We start from the raw sequence: 24,515 nt of genomic DNA, 5'->3' as shown, positions 1-24,515 counted from the left end.
TTGGAGAAGACTCTTGAGTCTTCCAGGGATTCCCTGGACTGCAAGGAGATTCAACCAGTCCATCCTAAAGGAAATCAGTCCTGGGTGTCCATTGGAAGGACTGATGTTGAAGCTGAAACTCCCAATACTTTGGCCACTTGATGCAAAGAGCTGACTCATTGGAAAAGACCCTGATGCTGGGAAAGATTGAGGGCAGGAGGAGAAAGGGAGGACAGAGGGTGATATGGTTGGATGGCATCACCGACTTAATGGATATGAGTTTGGGTAAACTCTGGGAGTTGGTGATGGACAGGGAGGCCTGGCGTGCTGTGGTTCACGGGGTCGCAAAGAGTCGGACACAACTGAGTGACTGAGCTGAACTGAACTGAAGATGATGAGGAGATTGGGGAAACCACAATGACAGAGTTGATTTTTATTTTGAATTACTATGTGTTAGGGCCTGGCTAACAGTTTTACTTAAGCTCATTTTTAATAGCAGTTCCACAGTGAAATTTGATAATTCTGCCTCCAATTTGGCAGATGAGGAAACTGAAATCTAGTTAGATCACCCAAGATCAATTCAGGCGTGAAGTGGATGGTGGGGGGCAAACCTGAGTCCTCTGCCTTTGCAGCTTAGACTGGAAACTATGGCAACACTGTATCTCCTTGTTACATGATGAAGCCCCCTCCTCTGGATGGTCCACCTGAGTCATGGGTCATGTGTTTCCATCAGTCCTCAGGGTTCAGAGCTGATGGCAGCTTTTCGAAAAACTATCCCAAGATGACACATTTTAAAACTAGAAGGATCCCCTTTTCCTTCTTATCCCACTAGCATTATTGCCACTTTCTCTCTCTTCAAGTTCTGTGGAATGGACTTAGGCAAAAAAAGTCACGTCATAACCTCTTATTTTCTTTTTAAAAAAATATTAGGATACACCCTGATGTGAAAAGAAGAGACCCTGTCACTTTCTTTGAACCACTTTGGAGAGAGTACAAGTAGCAATTGAACTTGATATTATTTCACTTTGTAGGAGGAAAGAACTTGGTTACCATTACTCAGTGATGATAAAAATTTCAATTGAGCCAGGTCTATACTTTGTTAACATTTTTATTGCTACGTGCTCCCAATACAACAATCAGCATCAGTAGTGTACACTTTGATAAAAAGGAATTTTTAGCTTAGTAGAAAAGGAAGCTCAAAGATCAGAAGTATAATGAATATATACATCTTTATGAGAGGTGTATGTGTGTGACCAGCTTTCTTTGTAATCCCCTGTGGACTAGATGCATGCACACGCAAGCGAACTAGAGAGAATTTCATTCTGAAATTTTAGGGAAAAAAAAAAAAAAGACTTCTGCTTGAGGCTCAGAGATTTACAATCTGGATTTCACCTAATTCATTTGCCCTTCAAAAGTCTTGCACCAAGTAGCAGCGATTCTTTAGAGGTATAGAGTCAATAGGTGAAGCTGTTATTTTTACCATGGTTAAAATGCAAAAAGTTTTTGCACATTCCCTGTGTTGAGAGGTTAACATATTTTCATTTTAGTTTGCAAACTGTATTTTTAGATGGTTCAGGAACTGACTTCAAAATCATTATGCTGACAACTTTTATCTTTCTTTTTCCTTTTAAGTGTAATTCATGAAATACTCATTTCTTTCACATACTTCTTTTCTGGTGTTCCTAATTTACTATTTCATTAAACAGCTAGCTGTCTGAGCCCATACAATTTTATGTTTCATTGAAGGGGAACAAGTTACCAACTTTGCATCAACTCCTCTAAAATTGCAAAAGGTTTGCATAACATCAATTTTGTTCAAATTTAGTTCTTTGATTTGGCTGCTTTAGTTTGCTTAAATGTCTCCTCTATGTACAGAACAAAGCATGCAGCTCTAGTTATGTCTCTCTAGTTTACCAAAATATGTCATTGGTATTAGAGTAAATATTTAGTACATAAAAATACTATCAAGAAAAAAAATCAAATTTTAATAAATATCTTCAGTTCTGAATTCTATATACAGATACTTTACATCTACTCCCTGGAATTTCTGGCTTCACTGTAAGTAAAGTGATCACTGACATAAATTACTAGCACATTATTGCAGTCAGATGCATTGTGGTTGTGAGCATGTGAATATGAACCATGCGGAAAATAAATATTGCAACCATTGACAAATACTTCCTTGAACGTGCTTCTAGAGCCCTACAGCCCTGCTCTATTTGAGTGTTAATCTAGTTTCATGATGCTTTTCTCAGCTACCAACATACAAATGATCTCAGAACATTTGTCATTATTATTACAGTACATCGAGTATACACATTTGTATATGTCAACAATGGGACGATTAAAAACAACACAAGAACAGAGGAAAATCAATGGTTTCAAAATCTATTGAAGCCCCGGTTAAAGGGTTCCTGTTTTGTCTTGCATGGGCTCATTTACTGGTCTCTGCTCTCTGTGACTACAAGTATGCTAAGACACTAATCTTATTCTTCTTTATTTAAAGGATGGAAGGTAGTATCTGCAGCTTATCTATTCTTTTTCTTTTTCTTTAATTTATGTGTCACATTGTTGATCAAACAAAACCTCACAACACAACCCTTTGTATTGTCAGTAGCTGCAATTCTAACTTCTTGGTAATATTCTCCTTTGAAAATCAATTCATACAATGTCAAATAAGGCAATACTCAATGACAGGCACCTAGAACATCCAGAAATGTAACACAGTAAACAATCAGTTGAGACATCTCTTAAAATAATACTGATTTCTGCAATATACAGTATTTACACAAACAGCTGCAAATTTGCTCATACAATATTTCTAATATAGATAAATAGGAATACAAGTCTAAGAATTCTTTGCTCCAAAACATTTTGTTAAAGTGTAAACCATTGGCACCTCTTTTTTCTTTTTACTGTAATTTTTTAAAATTAAAAAAGAAATCAGCTGATACGCACAATTGGTTCCAGTCCCTTTCCTGCTTTAGAAAATGACCCACACACCTAGCAACTTACTTTCCTCCGGTCAATAATCTTTGGTGCTTTCTTCCAATGAATTCTGGTAAATGAGTCGAGGCAGAACAAAAGGAGGACAAAAGCAACTAGAAAGTGAACCAGCACTTTTTTTTCTTCCACTCACAGAGAAAATGAGCTGATGATTTATGGAGAGTTCCACTTTAAACAAGCTGTATGCACCATGGAGAGAGGCAGGTCCTCCAGATTTTTCACTGACGTCGAGCCTTTTGGCTTCACTTGCTCATCTTTCCGACGTGGATGATCTTAGCGGACGTCTCTTGTCAATAAGCTTTTCATCTTTCTTTGAGGTTCTTGCCTGAGAAGAAGCACCTATGGAATCACTGGCTGCAAGGAAGTGGGCAGCAGCCAGTTGTGGAGATGAAGTGAGGTGGCCACTCTTGGTGGGTGGGGAGGCCGGTCCCAGAGTTTTATCTTCTGCTGGCTGTGCTTGCCTCTGGGATAAGTTAGCACCATTGGATTTACTGTTTGGCCTGAAAGCAGCATGCTCATTTGGACCTGCTATGGAAGAGATTCTGCTCAAAGATTTCTTCTTTTCAGCAGAAGTCTCCGAATAGTACGGAACCAAAGATGTAGGCATCACTAGAGATCCAGGGAGGTCACTGGGGTTAAAGATAGCATCATCGTGAATTTCAGCAGCTTCTGAAAGGTACGGCGGTGGCAGGGTGCTACTGCGCTTGCTACAGGACTCACAACATAACTTGTTATAACCTGGTATGGAGCAGTATCGTGCCAGCACCTCCATTTGACAAAATATGGACTTATCTCCCAAACATGGCTCATCTACAGAGATTCAAAGAAAAACAAAGTAAGACATATGTCCAAACATAAACGGTGGACAATACGCATGGAGCTAGAGGGCATTATGCCAAGTGAAATAGACAGAGAAGGGTATATATATTGTGTGAACTCACTTATATGTGGAATCTAAAAAAGAACAAAACAAAAAAATGAAATCATAGATTCAGAGAACAAAGGAGTGGTTGCTAAGGGAGGGCAAAATAGGTGAAGGAGATTAAGAGGTACAAACCTCCAATTACAAAATAAATAAGCCATAGGGATGTCCCACACAGCATAAGGAGTATGGCCAGTCATATGGCGATAACTTTGTATGGGCACAGACTTACTGTGGTCCTCATTTCATAATGAAATGACATAATACTGTATGCTGACTGTATTTCATTTTAAATATAAAAATAAATAGAACTAAAAATAAAAGGAGGAAAGGCATGAAAATCATTTATGAATATAAGAAGATTTAACTAAGATCTAACATCGATAGGTGTTTTCCACATGAGCCTTTGCGTTAAAATATGAATAATAGAATAAATTTACTAAAGTAAGTTGTTCTCTCTGTGCAAAGCCCTTGAATTGACCAGCACTTTCACATCCCCATCAAGAGTCTTCAGATCAAGGGTATTTTTTTCTTCTTAGGAATGTATTTCTGGTTTTAGAAAATAGAATATTGAATTTGTTTTATCATACTTTTAAGACATAGAGAGGCATCTGTTTTTTAAAATTTTATGATAGTTTTGTCTTTATGATAGAGTAGTCTCCATATTAAGTTTAAATTGAAAATAAAAAATACTAATGATCTGTTGGAACATATTAAATCTTGAAACTATATTACTAAAAGAAAAATCAAGACAGAATTTTGATTCAGAGAATATTCTCCAGAGTGAAGCAACAGTTTCATGTTTACCATTGAATGTTCTCAGGTTATTTGTTATTTGAAAGCACAAATCTGGGTAACATGTGCCAACTTTCTTATGAATAATACATGGTTAATTTTATCGAATTGACAGTACTTTAAAGAATACTAAGTACCACTTATAAAACACTTGGTAGTTGTGTTTGTACATACTATTTCCATTATTTTAAAATTTTATTAATCATAAGTTGTAAGAATTAGATTTCAAAAAATCCAAATGTTGAGTTTATAAAAAGTCTGTACTTCTTTTCAGCCATTCCAGGGCATATTCTTTGCAGAGCTCATATACATAATCCAACACAGAATACAGATCTCATATCCAAATAATAAATGCAAAGAATTATAAATTGTGGCATTTAAGTAATACAATCACAATGACAATGTAATGTTGGGTAATTCTACATTGCTAGTTAAGGAACTTGCTATATAACTTGCCAAAGAAATTGAATCCCTTTTCTAAAGTTTGGGGGGGAGGGATCAAAAAAGGAGGGTCAGCTGGCAAGACCAATAGAGATTAACCTTATCACCTTTGTTAGAGTTAGAATGTCATGTACACTTCCCAAACTCTAAGATGACTTGTTTTTGCCTGACATTTACACACCTATGACACAATATGATGCATTTGAATATCTCATACTAGAAAAGAATTAGCTTGTAATCTTAATTAGGTCGCAAATCCCTGCAAATTAATGGGTTTTACATCAAGTATCAATCCTTTATCGTATCCAAATTATTTTTTCTATGCTTACGTCTTTCTATGCCTATAATATTTTCTTTTGGATTAAGGAAGAGAATCAAGCACATACCTGCTGACAATTGGGCATATTTGCCGAAATATACAGCTCTACCAGTTATTAAGAGCAATAAACCTTACTCACAAAGTGTTTAGCCTTCTGACAGTAACACTTACATAAAAGCAAAATATTATGGTGACAGTAAATTTACTGCTTCTCAGTAGGTAAATCTGTTCTTTTGGCTTTGACTTGTGCTTTGAACTTTCAAATATACTTTCCAGAGAAAAATGATTAAGTATGTAAGTCCTTTGTCTCCCCCTCATGGTCATACTTGTTCATGCCACCCCACATTATCAAAGGAAAAGATGCAGAGAAATAATTCATAAGGTTACTTGGTAAGATTAGACAGGCAGTGGGAGAATAGGAAGAGAGAGAGAGAGACAGGCATGGGAAGTCAGAAGGGAAGGGACACAGGGGGCTGGGAGAGAAAGAAGGCAGGGAAGACAAGAGATGGGGAAGAAGGTAAGAGATGGGAAGATGGAGAGACAGATGAGGAGTGGCAGAGACAGGGGGGGCAGAAAGGAGAGATGAAAGTGGAGGAGAAAGAAAGACACTTTTAGACACATGCGCCAGAAAGGGAAGGATGAGGGGTGTCAGAGAGAAAAAGAGGGAAGTGAAGAAAAAGAAGAGTCAGGAAGACATGGGGACAGGGAGAAGAGGAAAGGGAAAGAGAGAAGGAGAAAGAGATGAGGAGGAGGAAGGGAGACTAGGAGAGCAAGAGAGTGAGTGAGAGAGGGGGAGAAGAAAAAGCGAGTGGAAAAAAGCAGGTGTGGGGTACACAGAAAGTGAGCGGCCCACAAACAGCAGCTGGCAGCAAATCAGGAACAGGGAGTGAGACCCACAGAGGAAATGAGAGGAGAGTGAAGTGGAGACACAAGATGAGACAGACAGCACACAGGCAGATGTAGAGAGCGACGGAAAAGGAAGAAGGAGGAGACAAGTTATAGAAGCGGAAACCATCCAATATATGCTATTTATTACAACAGCAAATTGAGTTATACAGACATCCCGGACTCATGACAGTTTCACTTCTGATTTATGGATTTCACGATGGCGTGAAAGCCATATACATTCAGTAGAAACTGTACTTCAGATTTTGAATTTGGATCTTTTCTGGGTTAGTGATAAATGGAATGATCCTCTCGTGATGCTGGGCAGGGCAGCAGCCGCAGCTCCCAGTCAGTCAGGTGATCACCAGGGCAAACGACTTTTAATCATACTGTACCCAGAAAACTATTCATAGGCTTTGAGTTAGATGATTTTGCCCAACTGTAGGCTAACATAAGTGTTAAGAGCATGTTTAAGGCTAAGGCATGGTGGTGACTAAGTTGTGCACATGAGATGATATATGCATGCATGCTCAGTCATGTCTGACTCTTTGCAATCCTAGTCCAGTAGGGTCCTCTGTCTATGGAATTATCCAGGCAAGAATACTGGAGTAGGTTGCCATTTCCTCCTTCAGGGACTCTTCCCCAACTAGGGATGGAATCTACATCTCTTGCATTGGCAGGCAGGTTCTTTATCACTGAGCCACCTTGGAAGCCCTGTTCTGTAGGTTAATTGTATTAAATGCATTTTTGACTGAATGTATTTTCAACTCAGAAAGAGTTTATCAGGATACAACTCTCCTTTAAATTGAGCAAGATCTGCACTTTAAAATAAAGAAAAGAGACGCTGTTTTTGTAATACTGAAGGAATAGGTCAAGCAAATTTTAGCCTAGATACAAGGAGCCTATTTTGCAAGCACATTTGTTGAATATTTGGGCTTCCCTCATAGCTCAATTGGTAAAGAATCACCTGCAATGCAGGAGACCCCAGTTCGATCCCTGGGTTGGGAAGACCCCCTGGAGAAGGGAAAGGCTACTCACTCCAGTATTCTGGCCTGGAAAATTCCATGGACTGTATAGTCCAAGGGGTTGCAAAGAGTCAGACATGACTGAGTGACTTTCACTTTCATGGATATGGATGCAGGTATTGACAACAGCTTTGTGAATGACATTTATCATCTGCATGTCTCAACTGAATAATTTTAGTAAAACATTGCAAAACATTCTCCATTATGATGCCTTTAACAATAATCTGAAGTTATAAAGAAAGTCAGAGAGGAAAGAAGTAGCTTCTTCTAGACACAGATTAACAGAAACTTTATATACATGATACAGCCCTCAGTCCAGCATTACCGTCCACTGGGGACCATGGAAGCTGCAGTGGTCATGGTTATTAACTGGAGGGGATACTGCCTCAGACACCCATCTTAAAGAACTGTATTAGGTTAATATTTCAAGTATGTTTTCCTGAAGTTATTTTTCAATAAGTAAATGGGAATTCCAGAGCCTCCTTTTCTGAGGCTCAAAAACATAGTCATAGTGGGAGTTTGATGCATGAAGCAGGGTACCCAAAGCTGATGCTCTGGAACAACCTAGAGTGATAGGGTAGGGGAGGGAGGCGGGGAGGGGGTTCAGCATGGGGGAGCACGTGTATACCTATGGCCGATTCATGTTGATGTGGGGCAAAAGCCATCACAGTAAAGTAATTGTCCTTCAATTAAAATAAATGAATTAATTAAAAAATCAAAATAAAGAAAAAAGTGAACCATGGTCAGAACAGTGAAATCAATCAGAGTCACACCTACCATGACAGGGAGGCAGCTGACAAGCTCGGACAGACTCAGGCTTCTCCCCGCCGCAGTGGTCACCGGCCCTGCAGAGGACCTGCCTCACCTCTGTTCCCTCACCGCAGGTCACTGAACACTACGGAAACAAAGGCTATGATTGTAGACGTTTTACTCCACCAAGACGGCCTTTCTTCCTTCCCCCACGTGCACACTCAGGCACACACAGGCACGCACAAGCGTACATGCATACACCGCGCTGGGGTTCCTTCTCTGCTATGCAGTGTTACAGTGACTTTGGAGACAGAGAATCCTGTTTATACCCTGGCTCCATCCTTCACCAGCCTGGGAACATTGCTCTTTCTCTGAAAGCCTCACAGAATAGTTGGAGTAAATGAAGGCAAAGGAAACGATGTATGTAAAGCAGGTAAGTCTGGCACTTAGGAAGCATTTGATGCTGAAGAAATTGTTACAGTGTTAACACCTTTTGCCGGCTCCTAAAACCAGTGGTGGAATTCATTTTCAGGGAGCGGATCTCGGGTTGAGCTTCCCCTTCTCTCACCTTCCTTACAGATGGCAAACTGACTCATGTGCTGTGCTGAAACTACTATTACTCTATTCCCACGAATTCATTTATTTAAGGAAGGGGATAACTGCTCCAGAACTAAGTCCAGAGACAGCCATGCTATTGATCTAGGCAAGCTCTGTAGAGGAGGAAGTCTTGTTCCAGGGCTCTGAAGAGAGTGAGAGGTGAGTTCTTCTAGTCCTGTGCAGGTAACCTTCATTGGCTTGTTCCTTCCATCCTGGCTCTGCTCTCCACTTCCTCTTTCATTCCCTATCTGCTTTTTTGAGTTCCTGTCCTCCTAGCCACTCTTCTATGGCCCCATAATTCCTTATTTGGAATCTTTAGAAACGGCAAAGATCTGTGGTTAATACACAGACAGAGACACTGATTCAGCCAGTCACCAAACAGACGTTATTTAGACAGGCACCACCTGGGCACTGGGGAAGCAAACTACCTTTTTTTTTCTTTTTTTGTTTTTTGAGAAATGCTTGGACTAGGGCTGAGCACAGGCTGAAAGACAGGAGTTGTGATACACTGCTGTGATCAGCAAGCCATTGGTAGGCTTCTGCTTTTGGAATGAAGAGGAAGGACTGCAGAAAAGACACCCCTGGAAGGTGGCATTTTGGACCATGAAGCTGAGCCTTGATGGATGACGGGCAGATGGTCAGATAGAGAGGGAAGGGCAAGCCAGACAGAAGGGAGGAGGCTCCAACCAGCTGGTCTTTGGAAGAGTGAAGTTTCCTTCCACAGTTTCCCCAGACTGGGACAAAGAGGTGGAATAAAGGAAGATGGATCAAGAAGAGATTGTGGGATTTATTTATTTATTGTTGGTGACCATTCTGCAATGTATTCAAATACCAAATCATTAAGTTGTACACCTGAATCTAAGGTAGTGTATCAATTATACCTCAATTAAACACACACACACACACACACACATACACACACACAAACAGTGGGGTATCACACAGGGCAGGGCCCTGCGTTCAAGGTTAGGGATTTAAAACGTATCTAGGAGGGACAGTGCGGTCAACATTAGTAATAGAAAATCAGTCACCTTTTAGACAGCTTTGTATCCCAAAGCATCCAAATGTGGTTTGCCCCCATCAATGAATCTTACATGCAAACACTTTTAAAATACCATTTTTTCTTAATATGCCCAGGTGCTTACTGATTCCCAACAATGTGACAGTTTCTCCATTCACACAAAGCCCACCGGATACAGAAGCGAAATTAAAATGTTTCACGTGTTTCCACACACACGTTTCCTGGCCCCCCTCCCCGGCCGCCCAGACTTCGCACACGCACCTCGCTCCAGGGCCCCGTTTTCCACTGGGCCGGGCAGGGCACTCTGTTGCAGGGCCGGCGGCTCTCGGGCCGCTGGCCGGCGCAGTGCTTGCTGTTCACGGAGCGGTTGGTGCCGTCGTGGAGCGGCTGCAGGCAGCGCACGGTGCGCAGCTGGTAGCCGGAGGCGCCGCAGGTTTTGGTGCAATGTTCCCATTCTTCCGCCGCCCAGCTGCAGGGGTGGGGGAGAGGGCTTCAGTGGCACTGTCCGCGATGGTAACCCCGGCGCACCGCGCGCCCCCCGTTCCTGCACCGCAAGCCTAGGTTTTTTTCCTGCTCTCTGGGTGAGATGCCACCCAGGCCACTTCAGAAATCTGGATGCATCAGTCTTACAACTTCCCAACAAAAATAGATCTGACACTTCTGTTTTTTAGGCCTTGGTATTCCGCCTCCCCGGTGACTTTGAAACAACCTTCTCTTCCCAAAGGATCATCTACAGAGGGCTTTGGAAACTCATCTTAAGGTTTGCCCCTTAGATTCAGGCATGATGGTAGTTTTCAAAACTAGCCCCCACTGCTAAACAGGATGTGGTCTACTGATTGCTATTACTCATCAAAAAAAGAAGGAAATAATACCATACACAGTATCATGGACGGACCTGGAGATTATCATAGGAAGTGAAGTAAGTCAGAGAAAGACAAATATCATATATCACTTATATGTGGAATCTAAAAATATGATGCCAATGAACTTATTTTGCCTCAGGATGTTAAATATTTCAAAGAAAAGATAAAAAGGGTCCATCTGGTCCCTGCCATGACAAATTGATTTGACTGCTACTGCTTTTTCATTACTTCATGACTTTACTCATGTTTTAATATTCTGAGATTACTGTTCCACCTCTATGGTTATTGCTGTGAAGGCTACCTGACATATCCATTATGTTTGAAAAATTTTGTTCTCCATATAGGCCCTTATTGACCTGATAAAAGTTCTGTGCCTCAGCAGAAACCGCTTCCATGAATGCACCTGATAGAAACATTTCCAAGCAGATATTTTAAAAATGATTTCCTAAGGGACATTCCCAAATTACACATCCAAATTCAACGTCAGTGTCCCAGCACTCTCCAAATTAGCTATGGATACACTATTACAGACAGTTCTTCATTACATATATCCCAAAGGGTTGTCACCATTGATTACCTCCAGTTAATCAATCTGTCAGAATGTAATGGAAGCATACTGTTTGTCCTTTCCAAAGTTACTTTCTCTCTGCATTTTTTAGAATTTCTGTATATCCGGAGCTTGTTGTTGTTGCTGTTTAGTCACTAAGTCAGGTCTGACTATAGTCTGCCTGGTTCCTTTGTCCATGAGGTTTCCCAAGCAGGAATACTGGAGCGGGTTGCCATTTTTTCTCCAACCTAGGTATTGAACCTGTGTCTCCTGCGTTGGCAGGCAGATTCTTTACCACTGAGCCACCTGGGAAGCCCATATATGCAGCACCAAAATGTAAGCAAGGTAAAACCTTGGCAGTTTTTGCTCTTCAGAGTTTAAGATTGCCCTGGTTTGTCAACTGACAGTAAGAATGAATGGTGGCAACTGAGAAAGTTCACTCAGTTTTGAAGACTTCAACAGTGACTCTCATTTGAAGATAGGTGTTACATGAGAGGCATATACTTCACAGTCATAGGTACTTTTGGCCACCAGGGAAACCTGGATATATGGTAATTAACTCAGCAGACCCAAGAAGGATAAAGTCAAGTACCTGGTGGCTCAGGAGGTAAAGAATCCACCCGCAGTGCGGGAGACCTGGGTTCGATCCCTGGGTTGGGAAAATCCCCTGGAGGAGGGCATGGCAACCCACTCCAGTATTCTTGCCTGGAGAATCCCCGTGGACGGAGGAGCCTGGCGGGCTACAGTCCATCGGGTCACAAAGAATCAGACATGACTGAGCGACTAAGCACAGCCCACACATACAATCAAATCTATAAACAAAACAGAAACGGATTCACAGACATAGAGAACAAACTTATGGACCAAAGGGGAAAGGGAGGTGAGGAGGAAGAAACTCAGAGTATGGGATTAAGAGATACAAACTACTACACCTAAAATAGAAAAGCAAAAAGGATTTACTGTGTAGTACAGGGAACTATATTCAATATCTTGTAATAACCTGTAAAGTCAGGTAATCTGAAAAAAACGGAATCATTTTCTTGTACACCTGAAATTAACACAATATTGTAAATTAACTATACGTCAATAAGGTGGAGAAGCAGAAGTAAACGTGAGAAGCAGAAATATGGTTAAAAACACAGGACTAAAGGTTTATATAATTCCTGTGAAATGATCTGATCACTGTAAGCAGGTACACATATTAGCTTTGACTAAAAATAAAATTAAAACTAAAAAGAGCTAATGACATTTAAATCCCTTTCATTTTGTCCTTGGTATATAAGGATAGGTAAAATAAATTCTCACAGTGGATGAGTGCACTCCTGAATATTGCACATTCTTCTAATAGGTTTTGGCTTTTTGTTGACCTCACAGAAGCTGCGATGAACCATTTTGTTATCACTTTTCCTACGGCATCCGTATTTAGTGTACTGGAAACCTGGGGAGGCAAATATATTTTTGATTTAATCATTTGTTCATTCTGTCACCTATTTGATCATTTATTCATTCATTTCATTCATCAAGTATTTATTGAGCCAGGCACTGTTCTAGGTGCTCTAGTTCCAGAAGCAAATTAAATAATCAAATAAAAATTAAATCAACAAAAATCCTTTAATAAATATTATAAAGTATTAAATAGCAACTGCATGCTTGTTAATGAACTAGATCCTGAAATACAGTCTAGTAAGATAGTCAGATAGGAAAACTATGTCGTACCTAGTGACATAGGCTTCTACAAAGCTATGTCAATAACTGACTTAAGAGGGCAGCAAAGGAACACAGAGGGGAAGTTCTCTACCTTAGCTGGAGGAGAGACAGAGAATGTTTACAAGATCAGCACTTCCCTGGGCAGAATCCTGAAGTTCAGACAGCACCAGTAAAGGGAATGGGCTTCACTGGTGGCTCAGTGGTAAAGAACCTGCTTGCCCCTGTAGAAGACATGAGTTCGATCCCTGGGTCAGGAAGCTCCCCTGGAGCAGGAAATGGCAACCCACTCCAGTAACCGTGTCTGGGTCCCAGAAGAGTTGGACATGACTTAGCGACCAAACAACAACAAAGAGAATGAAGCAGAATAATACTCCAAGCAAATGAAATGACATAGAAAACTGCAGGACTCTTTGAATGGCTGAAGTATGGGATCCAATCTTAAAAGACCTGTGGGCCAGACAAATGTTTAGACTTTACCCAGGGAGTTATTGAGGGTCTCCCCAGGCACCAACTTGGACGTTAAAAAAAAAATATATATATATTATTTTTTAATTTTGGAAAATTTTAAGTCTAAAAAAGTGTAAGGAAAGCACAATGAATATGCCTTACACCGAGATTAACCTTTTGTTACCATGTCAGCGTATTTGATATACATATTTTTATATCATATATATTAATTATAACATATAATAAACAGATTATATCAGTAAAGAATCTGCTTGCAATGCAGGAGACCCGGATTCGATTCCTGGGTCGGGAAGATCCTCTGGAGAAGGAAATGGCAGCCCACTTCAATAGTCTTGCCTGGAGAATCCCATGGATAGAGGAGCCTGGCAGGCTACAGTCCATGAGATCGCAAGAGTCGGAGACAACTTAGCAACTAAACCAGTACCACATATACATTTACATATAAAATGTTGCTGAACCTTTTGAGAGTAAGTTGCTAACATTCTGATTCCTCACTTCTAAATACCTCAGCATATAGCTCATAACAAGCACATTTTCCCACATAACCACAATATACTCTTAAAATCAGAATATTTAACACAAATATAATACTATTATCTAATATAAAGATGATATTCAAAATTTATCAATTGCTCTATAATGTACTCTATTAAAATGTTTCTCCAATCAAAGATCACACATTGCATTTAATTGTCATGGAACTAATCAGGACTAGTTTTAATCTCTTTCTGTCTTTTAATATTTTTGAGATGATAAGCCAGTTGTTTTGTAAAATGTCCCACAATCTGGGTTTATCTGTCTCCTAATGGTTCAATTCAGGTTTTCACTTTGGTCAAGAATATTACATAAATTATGTTTTGTCTTCAGGGTAACATATTGAGAGAAAGAAGGATCTGAATCAGGGAATATAATTCTACTCATTCATTCATTCAGTCAAGAAATTACCTAGAAATGAAGAGAAGAAAATCAAATTTAGTTGGCTAGTTAAGAGATTTCTGCAATAATCTTCCCTTTCAAAGTCAAGAAGGAAACCTGATGAGGGAGGAATAGATCTAGTAGATATTAAAAAGCTGTATCTGAAAAATCTTGCGACCAAGTACATGTTGAGGATGCAGTGGTGGTTGGTGGTGGTTTAGTCACTAATCGTATCCAACTCTTGTGACCCCAAGGACTATCGCCTGCCAGGCTCCTTTTTCCATAGGATTTTCCAGTCAAGAATACTGGAGTAGATTGCCATTTCCTTCTCCGGGGGATCTTCCTGGCCCAGGGATCAAACCTGGGTCTCCTGTACAGATGCAGATGTAGTAGGAGGATCCAAATTTAATCAATATGTGAGAGATGAAATATCATCTTTATTTTATTTAGTTTTTGGCCACACCTCATGGCACACAGCGTCTTAGTTCCTTGACCAGGGACTGAACCTGTGCCCTCTGCAGTAGAAGTGCAGTCTTAGCCACTGAACCACTAAGAAAGTACCTAAAGTGTCATTTTAACTAATTATCTAAAAACATTGTATGTGCTTTCTAGAGAAAAAACTTTAAAAAATACATCTTTGAATTTACGAGTATAAATATTTACCCAGGCATTCATTATTATAATGAGTAATTTCTTGCTTTCAACCATTAAGTATTACTATGATGAGAGAATTCTGCCTAGGCTAGCTCCATTGTGGAGCACTTGTTGTTCCAAACTAGAGGAACGGACGATGGGAAAGATTGAGAAACTTTGAGATGAGCTTAATGGATCTACTCCAGAGAGAGAGCAGACAGGTAGCAGAATGCAGTACAAACAGGTACGAAGAAGCCAGGCTACCTACCTGGGTGTGTATCTTACAGTGCAGATCTCCCCTGGGCATCGGTTTCCCCATCAGTATGACAGAGGTAAAAATAGCACCAACCTCTTAGAGCCATTCATCATTAAAATATAAAACACTTAAAATTGTATCTGGTACATAGTGCAACTAAGAGCTCTTTCATTATTAATGCTGAAAAGCAATGCATAGGTATGGAAAGTCAAAGTGGAGGAGAAGGAAGGTAAGAACCAAAGGACACGGAAGTTTGGGAGAATTAGGAAAGAATAAAGTGACTAAGGGTTACCACTGCATGGGTATAAGACAGGGGAAGGACCAAGGAATTTGAAGATGGTCTACTATTGATATGAATGGATTCCTGTCATTTGTAGATCCTGAGATTTCAGTCAAAATGTTTTATATTTAAGTTCTGGTTATGTCTGGTGTTGCTCAGGTTGTATCCTCAGTTAGACACAATCCTTAAGGCAGAAGGAAGAAGATTGGCTTTTATATGAATTACATTTTCATATAATAAATGTGTTCAATTTGTTACCTCCTCCACAGGGTTTGGAACACTGAGACCAGCTCTTCAATGCCCACTCAAAAGTATCTAATTCTTCCTGGATGACATTGTTGCTGTTGATTGTAGGTGCAGAGTCCTCATGGATGATGTACTTATATGTCAGGCTAGAGCGGGTATCGTTCTCCAGAGGGATAATCTAATGTACACATGAAATAGATATGTAAATCGAGTTTTAAATTTGAATGAAAAAATTACAAATATTTCAGAATACATATCTTATTAAAACTGGAAGACTTTCAAGTAGTTTCTAAAAGTGTTTTTTCTTTCTATCACTATAGTACAGGTATGTCTTGATTAAGAAAAAATGCAAATATATAAAGTATCTTGACATTAAGAAGTTCAAAAAAATACAATAAAATTCAATTTAGAGTTCCTCAAGGTACATATCTCCTGAGTGTACTTAATTGTTACTCTTTACAGTAGACTTTTGTTATGGTGATAAAGATAATAATGTTCCATCCAGAAAATATAGACATCATGAAAAAATATAAAGAAAATTAAAATCATCCATAATTCCACGAAACCAGAGAAAACTAAAGTCACTTTTATTATTTTGGGATAGAACCTCAAGATATTTGCATATGTGTGTGTGTGTGTGTGTATGTGTACACATACATACTTTTCTGGTCTTGCTTATTTCACTTAACATATCACACATTTCCCAAGACAGTAAAGATTCTTTGAAAATATATTTCTAAACGCCAGCATAGTGTTTACTCTTAGTACACGTCTGCATGTTCAGTCGCTCAGTCGTGGCCAACTCTTTGCAGCCCCATGGACTGCAAAAGCTCCTCTGTAGAGCCTTTTTGTAGACTGCCAGGCTCCTCTGTCCATGGGATTCTCCAGCAAGAATAGTGGAGTAGGTAATCATTTCCTACTCCAGGGGATCTTCCTGACTTACGGGTCTAATCCAGGTCTCCAGCATCCCCCACATTGGCAGGTGGATCCTTAACCACTGTTCCACCTGGGCAGCCCATTTAATCCTAGTGTACCTTATTTAATCAGAAAAATTAATATCTATATTTTGATTAAAATTAACCCTACTTTCGTGATAATTTCTGATTTTCCTTAATGTGGTAAAGGGTACAAACACTTTTTTATAGTTCTCATAATAGACCAAGCGAATGGCCCTTCAGAATAGTTAAAACAATTATTATTTTCCTAATGAGAGTATATGAGGGTGCTCTCATTCAGCACTGTGTATTAAATCATTTTCCTCTTTGTTAACTGAATGGGCAAAAGATTTACTATCTTTAATAGTAAAGATTAATTTTCCTAAGTTTATTGGTCACTTGTATTTTGTGACCATGCATTTGAACACCATGCATTGCGTGTTCATGTCAGATCCTCTTTATTTTATTGTTATACATATTCTTTTTTTCATGTAATCGAAACAATAGAAATATTAATCCTTTTATAATAAACTTTGCAAGCATATTCTCAGCTTTTTATGTGATCTTTACTTTTCTAGCAAAGCACTCTTTTTTATAAATAGTTTTTATTGACTTTCATGTAGTTTTTACAGGATTGTATCAATTACACATGGCTCCCTGGGGTCACTCTCATATCATTGGCGAAGCCCTGCAAGAAGGCTCTGAGGCCAGACACCTGTGCTACTGGAGAAAAATGCAATGTAATTACATACGAGTAAAATAGAGCTTCTGATCTCCAACCAATCAAACTTAAAATAATCTAAATAAACTTTGATTGATATGTATTTTCCTATAAATTTATCTAACCTATGGAACAGAATGAGAATCCAGAAATAAGCCCACATAAATTTGGGTAATTAACTTTTGACATAGATGAAAAGGGAACTTAATGGAGAATGGACATTGCTTTCAACAAATGGTGCTGGACACTGTGGTGGCTTAAAAAATGTGTGTGCAGGTCCTTTGACACTTTCTCTCTCTCAAGAAGTGGAGCTTAATTCTCTCCATCAGTGGATCCTGGACCAGTGGCTTGCTTCTAGCAAATAGCAGCAGATGTGAAAGGATGTCATTTCTAAGGTTAGGTTAAAAAGACGGACTTCTGTCTTGGTTGGATTCTCACTTTCTGGATCATTTGAATCACTCACTTCTGAAAGACAGCTGTCATGTGATAAGGACACTTAAGCATCCTACTTAAGCATCCACATGAAGAAGCTTGGGAGTAATCTTCCAAGAGCTTTCAACTGCCATGTGACTCAGCTGGGAACTGAGAAGAGTCGCTCCAGTGGAGCCCTGAGGTGACTGTAGCCGCAGCTAAGAGCATCCTCATGAGATACCCTGAGCCAGAACTAGTCATGGGAGCTATTCCCAGATGCCTGACCCGGAGAAACTATGAGATAATAATGTTGCTGTGTTCAGTCACCAAGTTTGGGGTGATCTGTTATGCAAGAATAGATAACGTATGGACATCCATGTACAAAACTAAGACCCTAATGTGGACAAAATGTGTATAAAATTAGCTTAAATGGTTAAAAAACTTAAAATGGATAAATGTAAAACTATAAAAGTTACCGGAGAAGGCAATGGCACCCCACTCCAGTACTCTTGCCTGGAAAATCCCATGGACGGAGGAGCCTAATAGGCTGCAGTCCATGGGGTTGCGAAGAGTCAGACATGACTGAGCGACTTCACTTTCACTTTTCACTTTCATGCACTGGAGAAAGAAAGGGCAACCCACTCCAGTGTTCTTGCCTGGAGAATCCCAGGGATGGGGTCGAACAGAGTCGGACACAACTGAAGTGACTTAGCAGCAGCAGAAGCATAAAGTTACAATAAATAGAAGAAAAAGAATTTTGATCCTGGATCAGGAAAAGAAACAAACAACCTTATACAATAAGAACGTCTTGATCCATAAAAGGAAAAATTGATAAACTGGACTTCAGTAGAGTTAAAATATTTTTATGAAAAACACTACTAAGAGAAGGAAAAGAAACTACATACTAGAAGAGAATATCTGAAAAGTCACATTTCATAGAGGATTTATATATTGAGTATATAAAAAAACTCTGAAAACTTAAAAAGAAAAAAGCAACCTACTTTAACAATGGACAAAAGATCTGAACACTTTATCAAAGAGAAATAATTTTCAAATGAAAAAAGATTTGAAATTTAGTGAGATGATTTATTTTAGATTAGTATAATATTTTTATAGGGAATCCAATAAATATTGGTTTGGTATACAGAATCTAACAATATTTTTCAAATCAAAACGATGGCTTCTGCTTTCATCCATGAGGAAGTAATAGAGTTGCCTTCATGATATTAAAAATAATAAAACTGGATACAATATTTGACGGAATGTTTTTTCTTGCAATGAATAACACAGTAAAAGATAATGATCTCAGTGAGAAGAGTAACGTGGTAAGTACTGGCTTCTGGACAGGGCCAGGTCTGGACCCTGGTGTAAAGAGCAGGAACCCAAGCCAAGTCAGTGTCTCACTGAGCTGAGGAGGAGGGGGGAGTTTGGGACTTTCAGAGACACGGGCACTAAAGAAAAAAGGGCTTCAGAGAGGGTAGTCCAGAAAGCTGCATGGGTTTTCTACACAGAGGACTGGTCTGTGCACCCCAGGCCAAGAAACCATGCTATCTACCAACGCGTGGCTGCCATGGTGCTGGGAGCAGGGCAGGTACCTCTGGGCAGGCAGGGATGAGGGCCCTAGGTGCTCTCATGGCCTCCGAACACTCCAGGAACACAGTCAAGGCACCAGAAAGCCAAGACTTAAGAATAAGAACAAAACTGAAATAGATCAACCCTCAGAAAGGAAAACCAAGCCTCCAAGGATCAGTGGAAACTGACAATAAATTAATTGCCAGACAGAATAAAACCCAATGCTTTTAAGGAAGGCAAGGTAAATTAAATGCCCGACAAATTAACATCTCTAATGCTGTGTGCAATTAAAAAAAGTATAAGAAGTATGAAAATGTGAACTATAATCAAGAAAAAAAAAAAGAGCCCAGAAAATCAGGCAATATGAAGCCTCAGGACTTAGAAGAAAAGTTGGACATAATAAGTGAAAATATATGGATATCTCAGAGCAAAATGGAAATTATAAGAAAAGAAAAAAAAGGAAATTCTACAAAACAAAGTACACTATCTGACATGAAAACTTTACTGTATGGACTCAGGGGCAGATTGGCGATCACATAAGACAGTCAGTGAATTTGAACACAGTTCAACAGAAATTATGTAATCTGAAGGACAGGGAAAAGACAGCAATTACAAAAGGATGAACAGAGGTCTCGTGAAACAATTTCAACTGGTTTCACATACATGTAAATGAATCCCAGGAATAGAAAGAGAGAGATGGGGGAAAAGTAAACTTGAAAACATATGAAAAATTTACCTCAATTTAGTGAAAAACATCAATCTATAGAGCCAAGATACTTGGTGAACCCCAAGCAGGATACTTACAAAGAACATCACAAAGTAAGCATGCCACAGTCAAACTACAAACCAATCCAAGGCAAAAAGATAAGGAGAAAATTGTAAAATGCATCCAGAGAATATTGACACAGTAAATGCACAGCAGCAACCTAAATGAAGCTTATTTCTTATCATGAACAACGGATTCGAGAAGACAAATGTTATATAAATGAGTCAATGATGGCTCCTGTATATTGGCCCCTAGGTCATTTATTTATACACAGCAAGTTCAGACCGATTAGCTAAAAAATCCACTGGCACCAAACTCGGATTTTCACATGGCCAATTGTTTCAAATGTAGCCCAAACAAGTAGATTTCTAACCATCTAGAAGAGAAGGGGGAAACAGAGGATGAGATGGTTGGATGGCTTCATCGACTCAATGGACATGTGTTTGAGCAAACTCTAGGAGATGGTGAAGGACAGGGAAGCCTGGCGTGCTGCAGTCCATGGGGTCACAAACAGTCAGACATGACTGAGCAGCTGAAGAACAGAGCCTGTTTGCTTTGCACACCCTTATGAAACTGGACCCCAAATCCACTAATTATAAATAAGACTGTGGTTATCAGGATCCCAAGCTGCTGCTGCTGCCTTCTGAAGCTCTCCAACCCAGAGTCTCCCCGCTGTGCTGCTGGGCAACGTCACCCGGACACACAATCCCCTCTCGGGTTTCCCCTCCCCCCAAAGTTTCTTTGCCCTTGTCTTCTTTCTGAAGGTGGCCTCACATGCCAACCTGCTAAGGCATCACCTGAACAATATGTTTGGGTGCTACTGACACCTCACGGTCACATCTATTTCCTAGATGAGACCCCAAATTCCTGGACCTCTCTACAATGACAGAAAAACATCTTTAAAGTGCTAAGAAAAAAACAAACAAGCTAGTGACTTCCAATTTTATAGCCAGTGAAGATATCCTTTAAGAATGAGAGGGAAATAAAGACGTTTTCAGAGAATTGAAAGCAGAGAGAGTAACTTGCTAGTATGCATATCCATAGCACAAGAAATGTTAAAGGAAGTTCATTATATCAAAGGTGAAGGGTGCTAAACGGAAAATCAGATTTACCAGGAAAAACGAAGACCATCAACAATGCTAAATATGTGAGTAAATATAAAAATCTATTTTTTCTTTTCTTGTCTTTAAAAGATAACTGATTACTAAAATCAAAGATCATAATACTGTATTTGGTTTATAATATATATATAATAAAATATATGACAAAGTTCCCCAAAGAATAAAGACAAAGGATAAATGGAGTTATTAAAAACATGCAAGTAAATTAAATTAATTATAATTAATTATATTTGTTAAACATTTAATTATAAAATTAATTATAATTAAATTAATTAATTATAAAAAATATAAAGTAAACCAACTACACAGTGAGCCTGTAATGCCACATACCAAAACAATAACAGGATCATGTAAAGGTCCATCGGTGTGAAGAGTTTCAATGTCATCTTCAATGTTATAATCCCATTCCACACCAAGATCTATGAAGGTCTTTGACTTGGCTTCCTCCCCTTTGCCATTTAAAATATAGTGGCCTGTAGCCTGATTCTTAATTGCTAAAGAAAGAAAAATGAGTAACCGGCATACATTTTATCTGATTACAGCTTTGAAGATTCACAGTTAAGTCTCTCCCCTTCTATGAATGAAAGACCGTGTTTATGAGTATTCAAAGCAATTAAAATGAGTGTTACTTCTGATAGGACTCATACTTCATTCAGTAGGCGTTCAAAATTCTCAAGAAGCCTTCCTAACCAGTTAAAAATAGTGGCAAATGATGAGATGGTGAGAGAAAATCAAAATTAACAAATATTCCCGTTCAAAAACACTGCCAAAGCAGTTAACACTTTCTAACTCATTCATCCCATACGTTTCCTCAGGAAGCTGGAAATATTTTTAAAATAATGGCTTCTTCTACAACAAGTAATACAAATGACTTATACTAGGACAGCATATAACCTAATGCCTTTTTATTATTTCTTGTTTTTACTGTGTAGCTCTTTCAAGTTAAGTCAAAATATTAGAGGTACTCAAAATTGTTGAACTAATTTTTAGGCCAACAAGCAATTAATCCTGACAACTGTAAAATTCTAAGGTCACATTACCTACTTAAATGGTCAGGAAAAGCTCTTTACTGGTGACAGAAATTGTAATATATTACAGATTTTCTATATATTATTAAATAAAATGCTTTCTCTAATGAATAAAAATAACAAATGGGATTTTAAAGTTTGGAGGTACATTGGTATTTAATGATATTAGAAAATAAAATTTCAAAAGTTATTACTATTACTAAAAATGTATAGAAAACATGAGTAATTTTAGTTAAATACATTTATTCCTCTTGAGATTTTAAACTAATATTTCCAAAGATAATCTGAATTCCAGAATAAAAAGTAGGGAATTTCAATTATGGGATAAAGGACTGCAGCTAGACAGTGGAGGCTGTTTTGGAATCTAGTAGTAAATATATTTTAAATACTAAGAAAAAATTCCATGAAACACCATAAAACAATACACTTTGAAGTTACATGTATTTAGAAAAGCAATTTATTATACATTTTCATAGGTTTGACAGATGTGTCAGTTTCAGAAATCTTCTTAGTGATTTAATGGTTCAAGGAATATGTGAAAGCTATGTTTACATTTGTGCATTCACTTTAAATATAAACCCTTCTAGAATGACATTTCTACACGATCTTCTAATGTAGAAAGGAGGAAAAAAATATTTTGGAAATTATAAACAGGATAATTTGCAGATAATAAATAGAAAACATGCAGAAAAAGAATCTGTATGTGCCAGTCAAACTGGACACATAACAGATATCAGGAAACTTTTTACTGGACTAGCACAACCTGGATGTGGTTGCTTTTCAGTCAAAGAACTTAAAACGCACTAAAAGAAGAGGCATACAGTATGGCATCAACCAAAATATCAGAATTAATTTGTCAACATAAACATGGCAAATTTTTCTGATATTATTCCTTAATTTAGTGCATTTTACTAATATTTTTAGGTTTTTTTCGTCTCCCAATAACAGAATAAAAATGTATAACAAATTCACAGTTATCAAATTATTTTTTCCCTCATGTCCTAATGAACCAACCCAGGTTTCACCAGAAATTAAAACTCTAGTTGTGAATATTTCTCATTGTAAAGAAAGAATAGTTGGGAGACATGACCAATGAAAATCAGGTAATGATGAATTTATATATAATTTTGAACCTTGCAGACCTATGTGTGTACATAGATATAGACACCTATGCATATACATGGACACAGATACACACATACACATGTATCCATATCTATGTATCATTTCTTTGACATTTCTACGTTTCAGAGCATGTTAAAGCACAGCCAGCAGACCGAAACACTTACCAAGAACATGAGGAGAAGCCTCGTCTTCTTGGATTAACACATGTCTAGCACCAGGGGGTATATCAAACATCTTAAGGTACCCTTTGCATGTGTAGTAAATATTGGAGGAAGCAAAGAAGAAAACAAAAGCAACAACCATGGTTAGTCAGGCATTACGTTCCTACGGCTCCTGCGTGCAGAAGAAGGCATCCATAAACCGAAAAAAGCAGTTTCCGAAATTAACTTCAAAGCACTGGCAGATTTTGTGATATCTGGCACAGGATCAGAGGCATATTTTTCTTTTTAATTATTAAATTGACAAAAAAATTAGTCTTGTTTCTAACACACTAGTCACTTATTTTGTGCTGACCTACAAGTTGTGGCAACAGTAATTCAGGCAAATATAATACTATACTCTCCTGTGTCCCTCCATGTGACTTTAGTTTTTTAAATCATCCTTTTGAATAGGGGCTCATTTAAAGTGTGATTAGTTGGTGAATTTCTTGAGATATTTTATTGGTCTATATATTATTTTAAAAGTCTAAGCAGCAAGGATAGACAGCTAAACTTCTAATTAATGAAATAGCTTCAGATTTAAAAGCCTGCTCCAGTCTAAAGAAATTACAAAAGGAAAACCAGTGAGTAGTTTCCATTTAGATTGTGATCAGCAACCACTTTTAAAGCTTTACACAGTTTTAAATGGCAATGTTGTAAAATATATTTTGTAGATTGGTTGGAAAACATCTGCATTGCCTTTACACTGACCCTAAGTTCAATCTTCTGAGAAACTGCAAACCAAAATGCTTAATAGGTTGTCTTAGGTTTTAAGGTCCTATTGTTCTATCTAATAAACCTTCTTAGTATTATCACATGTCCTAAAAATCATCTTAACTGAACTGGAAAATTATCTGAAGATCATGTAGAATTAAGGTCCTAACTATAAATCAACAGTAGTCAGGGCAAATAGAGAAACCAAAATGTTTCTTCTCATTTCTATCAAAAATGAATATAGGAAGATTATGCAACTTATACCTTCAT

The 24,515-nt window shown here is 38.5% G+C and overlaps 1 protein-coding gene across 2 annotated transcripts in view; it reads right to left on the bottom strand.

Annotated features, from left to right (window-relative positions):
- Positions 1-1,069: 1,069 nt before the first annotated feature.
- The window catches only part of ADAMTS3 (ADAM metallopeptidase with thrombospondin type 1 motif 3), a 268,531-nt gene continuing 245,085 nt past the window's right edge, over positions 1,070-24,515 (bottom strand). For both annotated transcript variants that reach the window (XM_020885342.2, XM_070458309.1), the window contains 7 exons: positions 23,499-23,579; positions 21,512-21,675; positions 15,668-15,833; positions 12,456-12,588; positions 10,002-10,209; positions 8,150-8,267; positions 1,070-3,795 (listed from right to left, as the gene is read on the bottom strand). In XM_020885342.2, coding sequence (XP_020741001.2) covers positions 3,236-3,795; positions 8,150-8,267; positions 10,002-10,209; positions 12,456-12,588; positions 15,668-15,833; positions 21,512-21,675; positions 23,499-23,579 — 1,430 coding nt within the window. In that variant the 3' untranslated portion in view covers positions 1,070-3,235. The remainder of the gene's footprint in view (positions 3,796-8,149; positions 8,268-10,001; positions 10,210-12,455; positions 12,589-15,667; positions 15,834-21,511; positions 21,676-23,498; positions 23,580-24,515) is intronic.

This window comes from Odocoileus virginianus, chromosome 29 (genome assembly GCF_023699985.2).
Source record: "Odocoileus virginianus isolate 20LAN1187 ecotype Illinois chromosome 29, Ovbor_1.2, whole genome shotgun sequence".
Lineage (NCBI taxonomy): Eukaryota > Metazoa > Chordata > Mammalia > Artiodactyla > Cervidae > Odocoileus > Odocoileus virginianus.
This window is presented reverse-complemented; position numbering and strand designations above follow the sequence as displayed.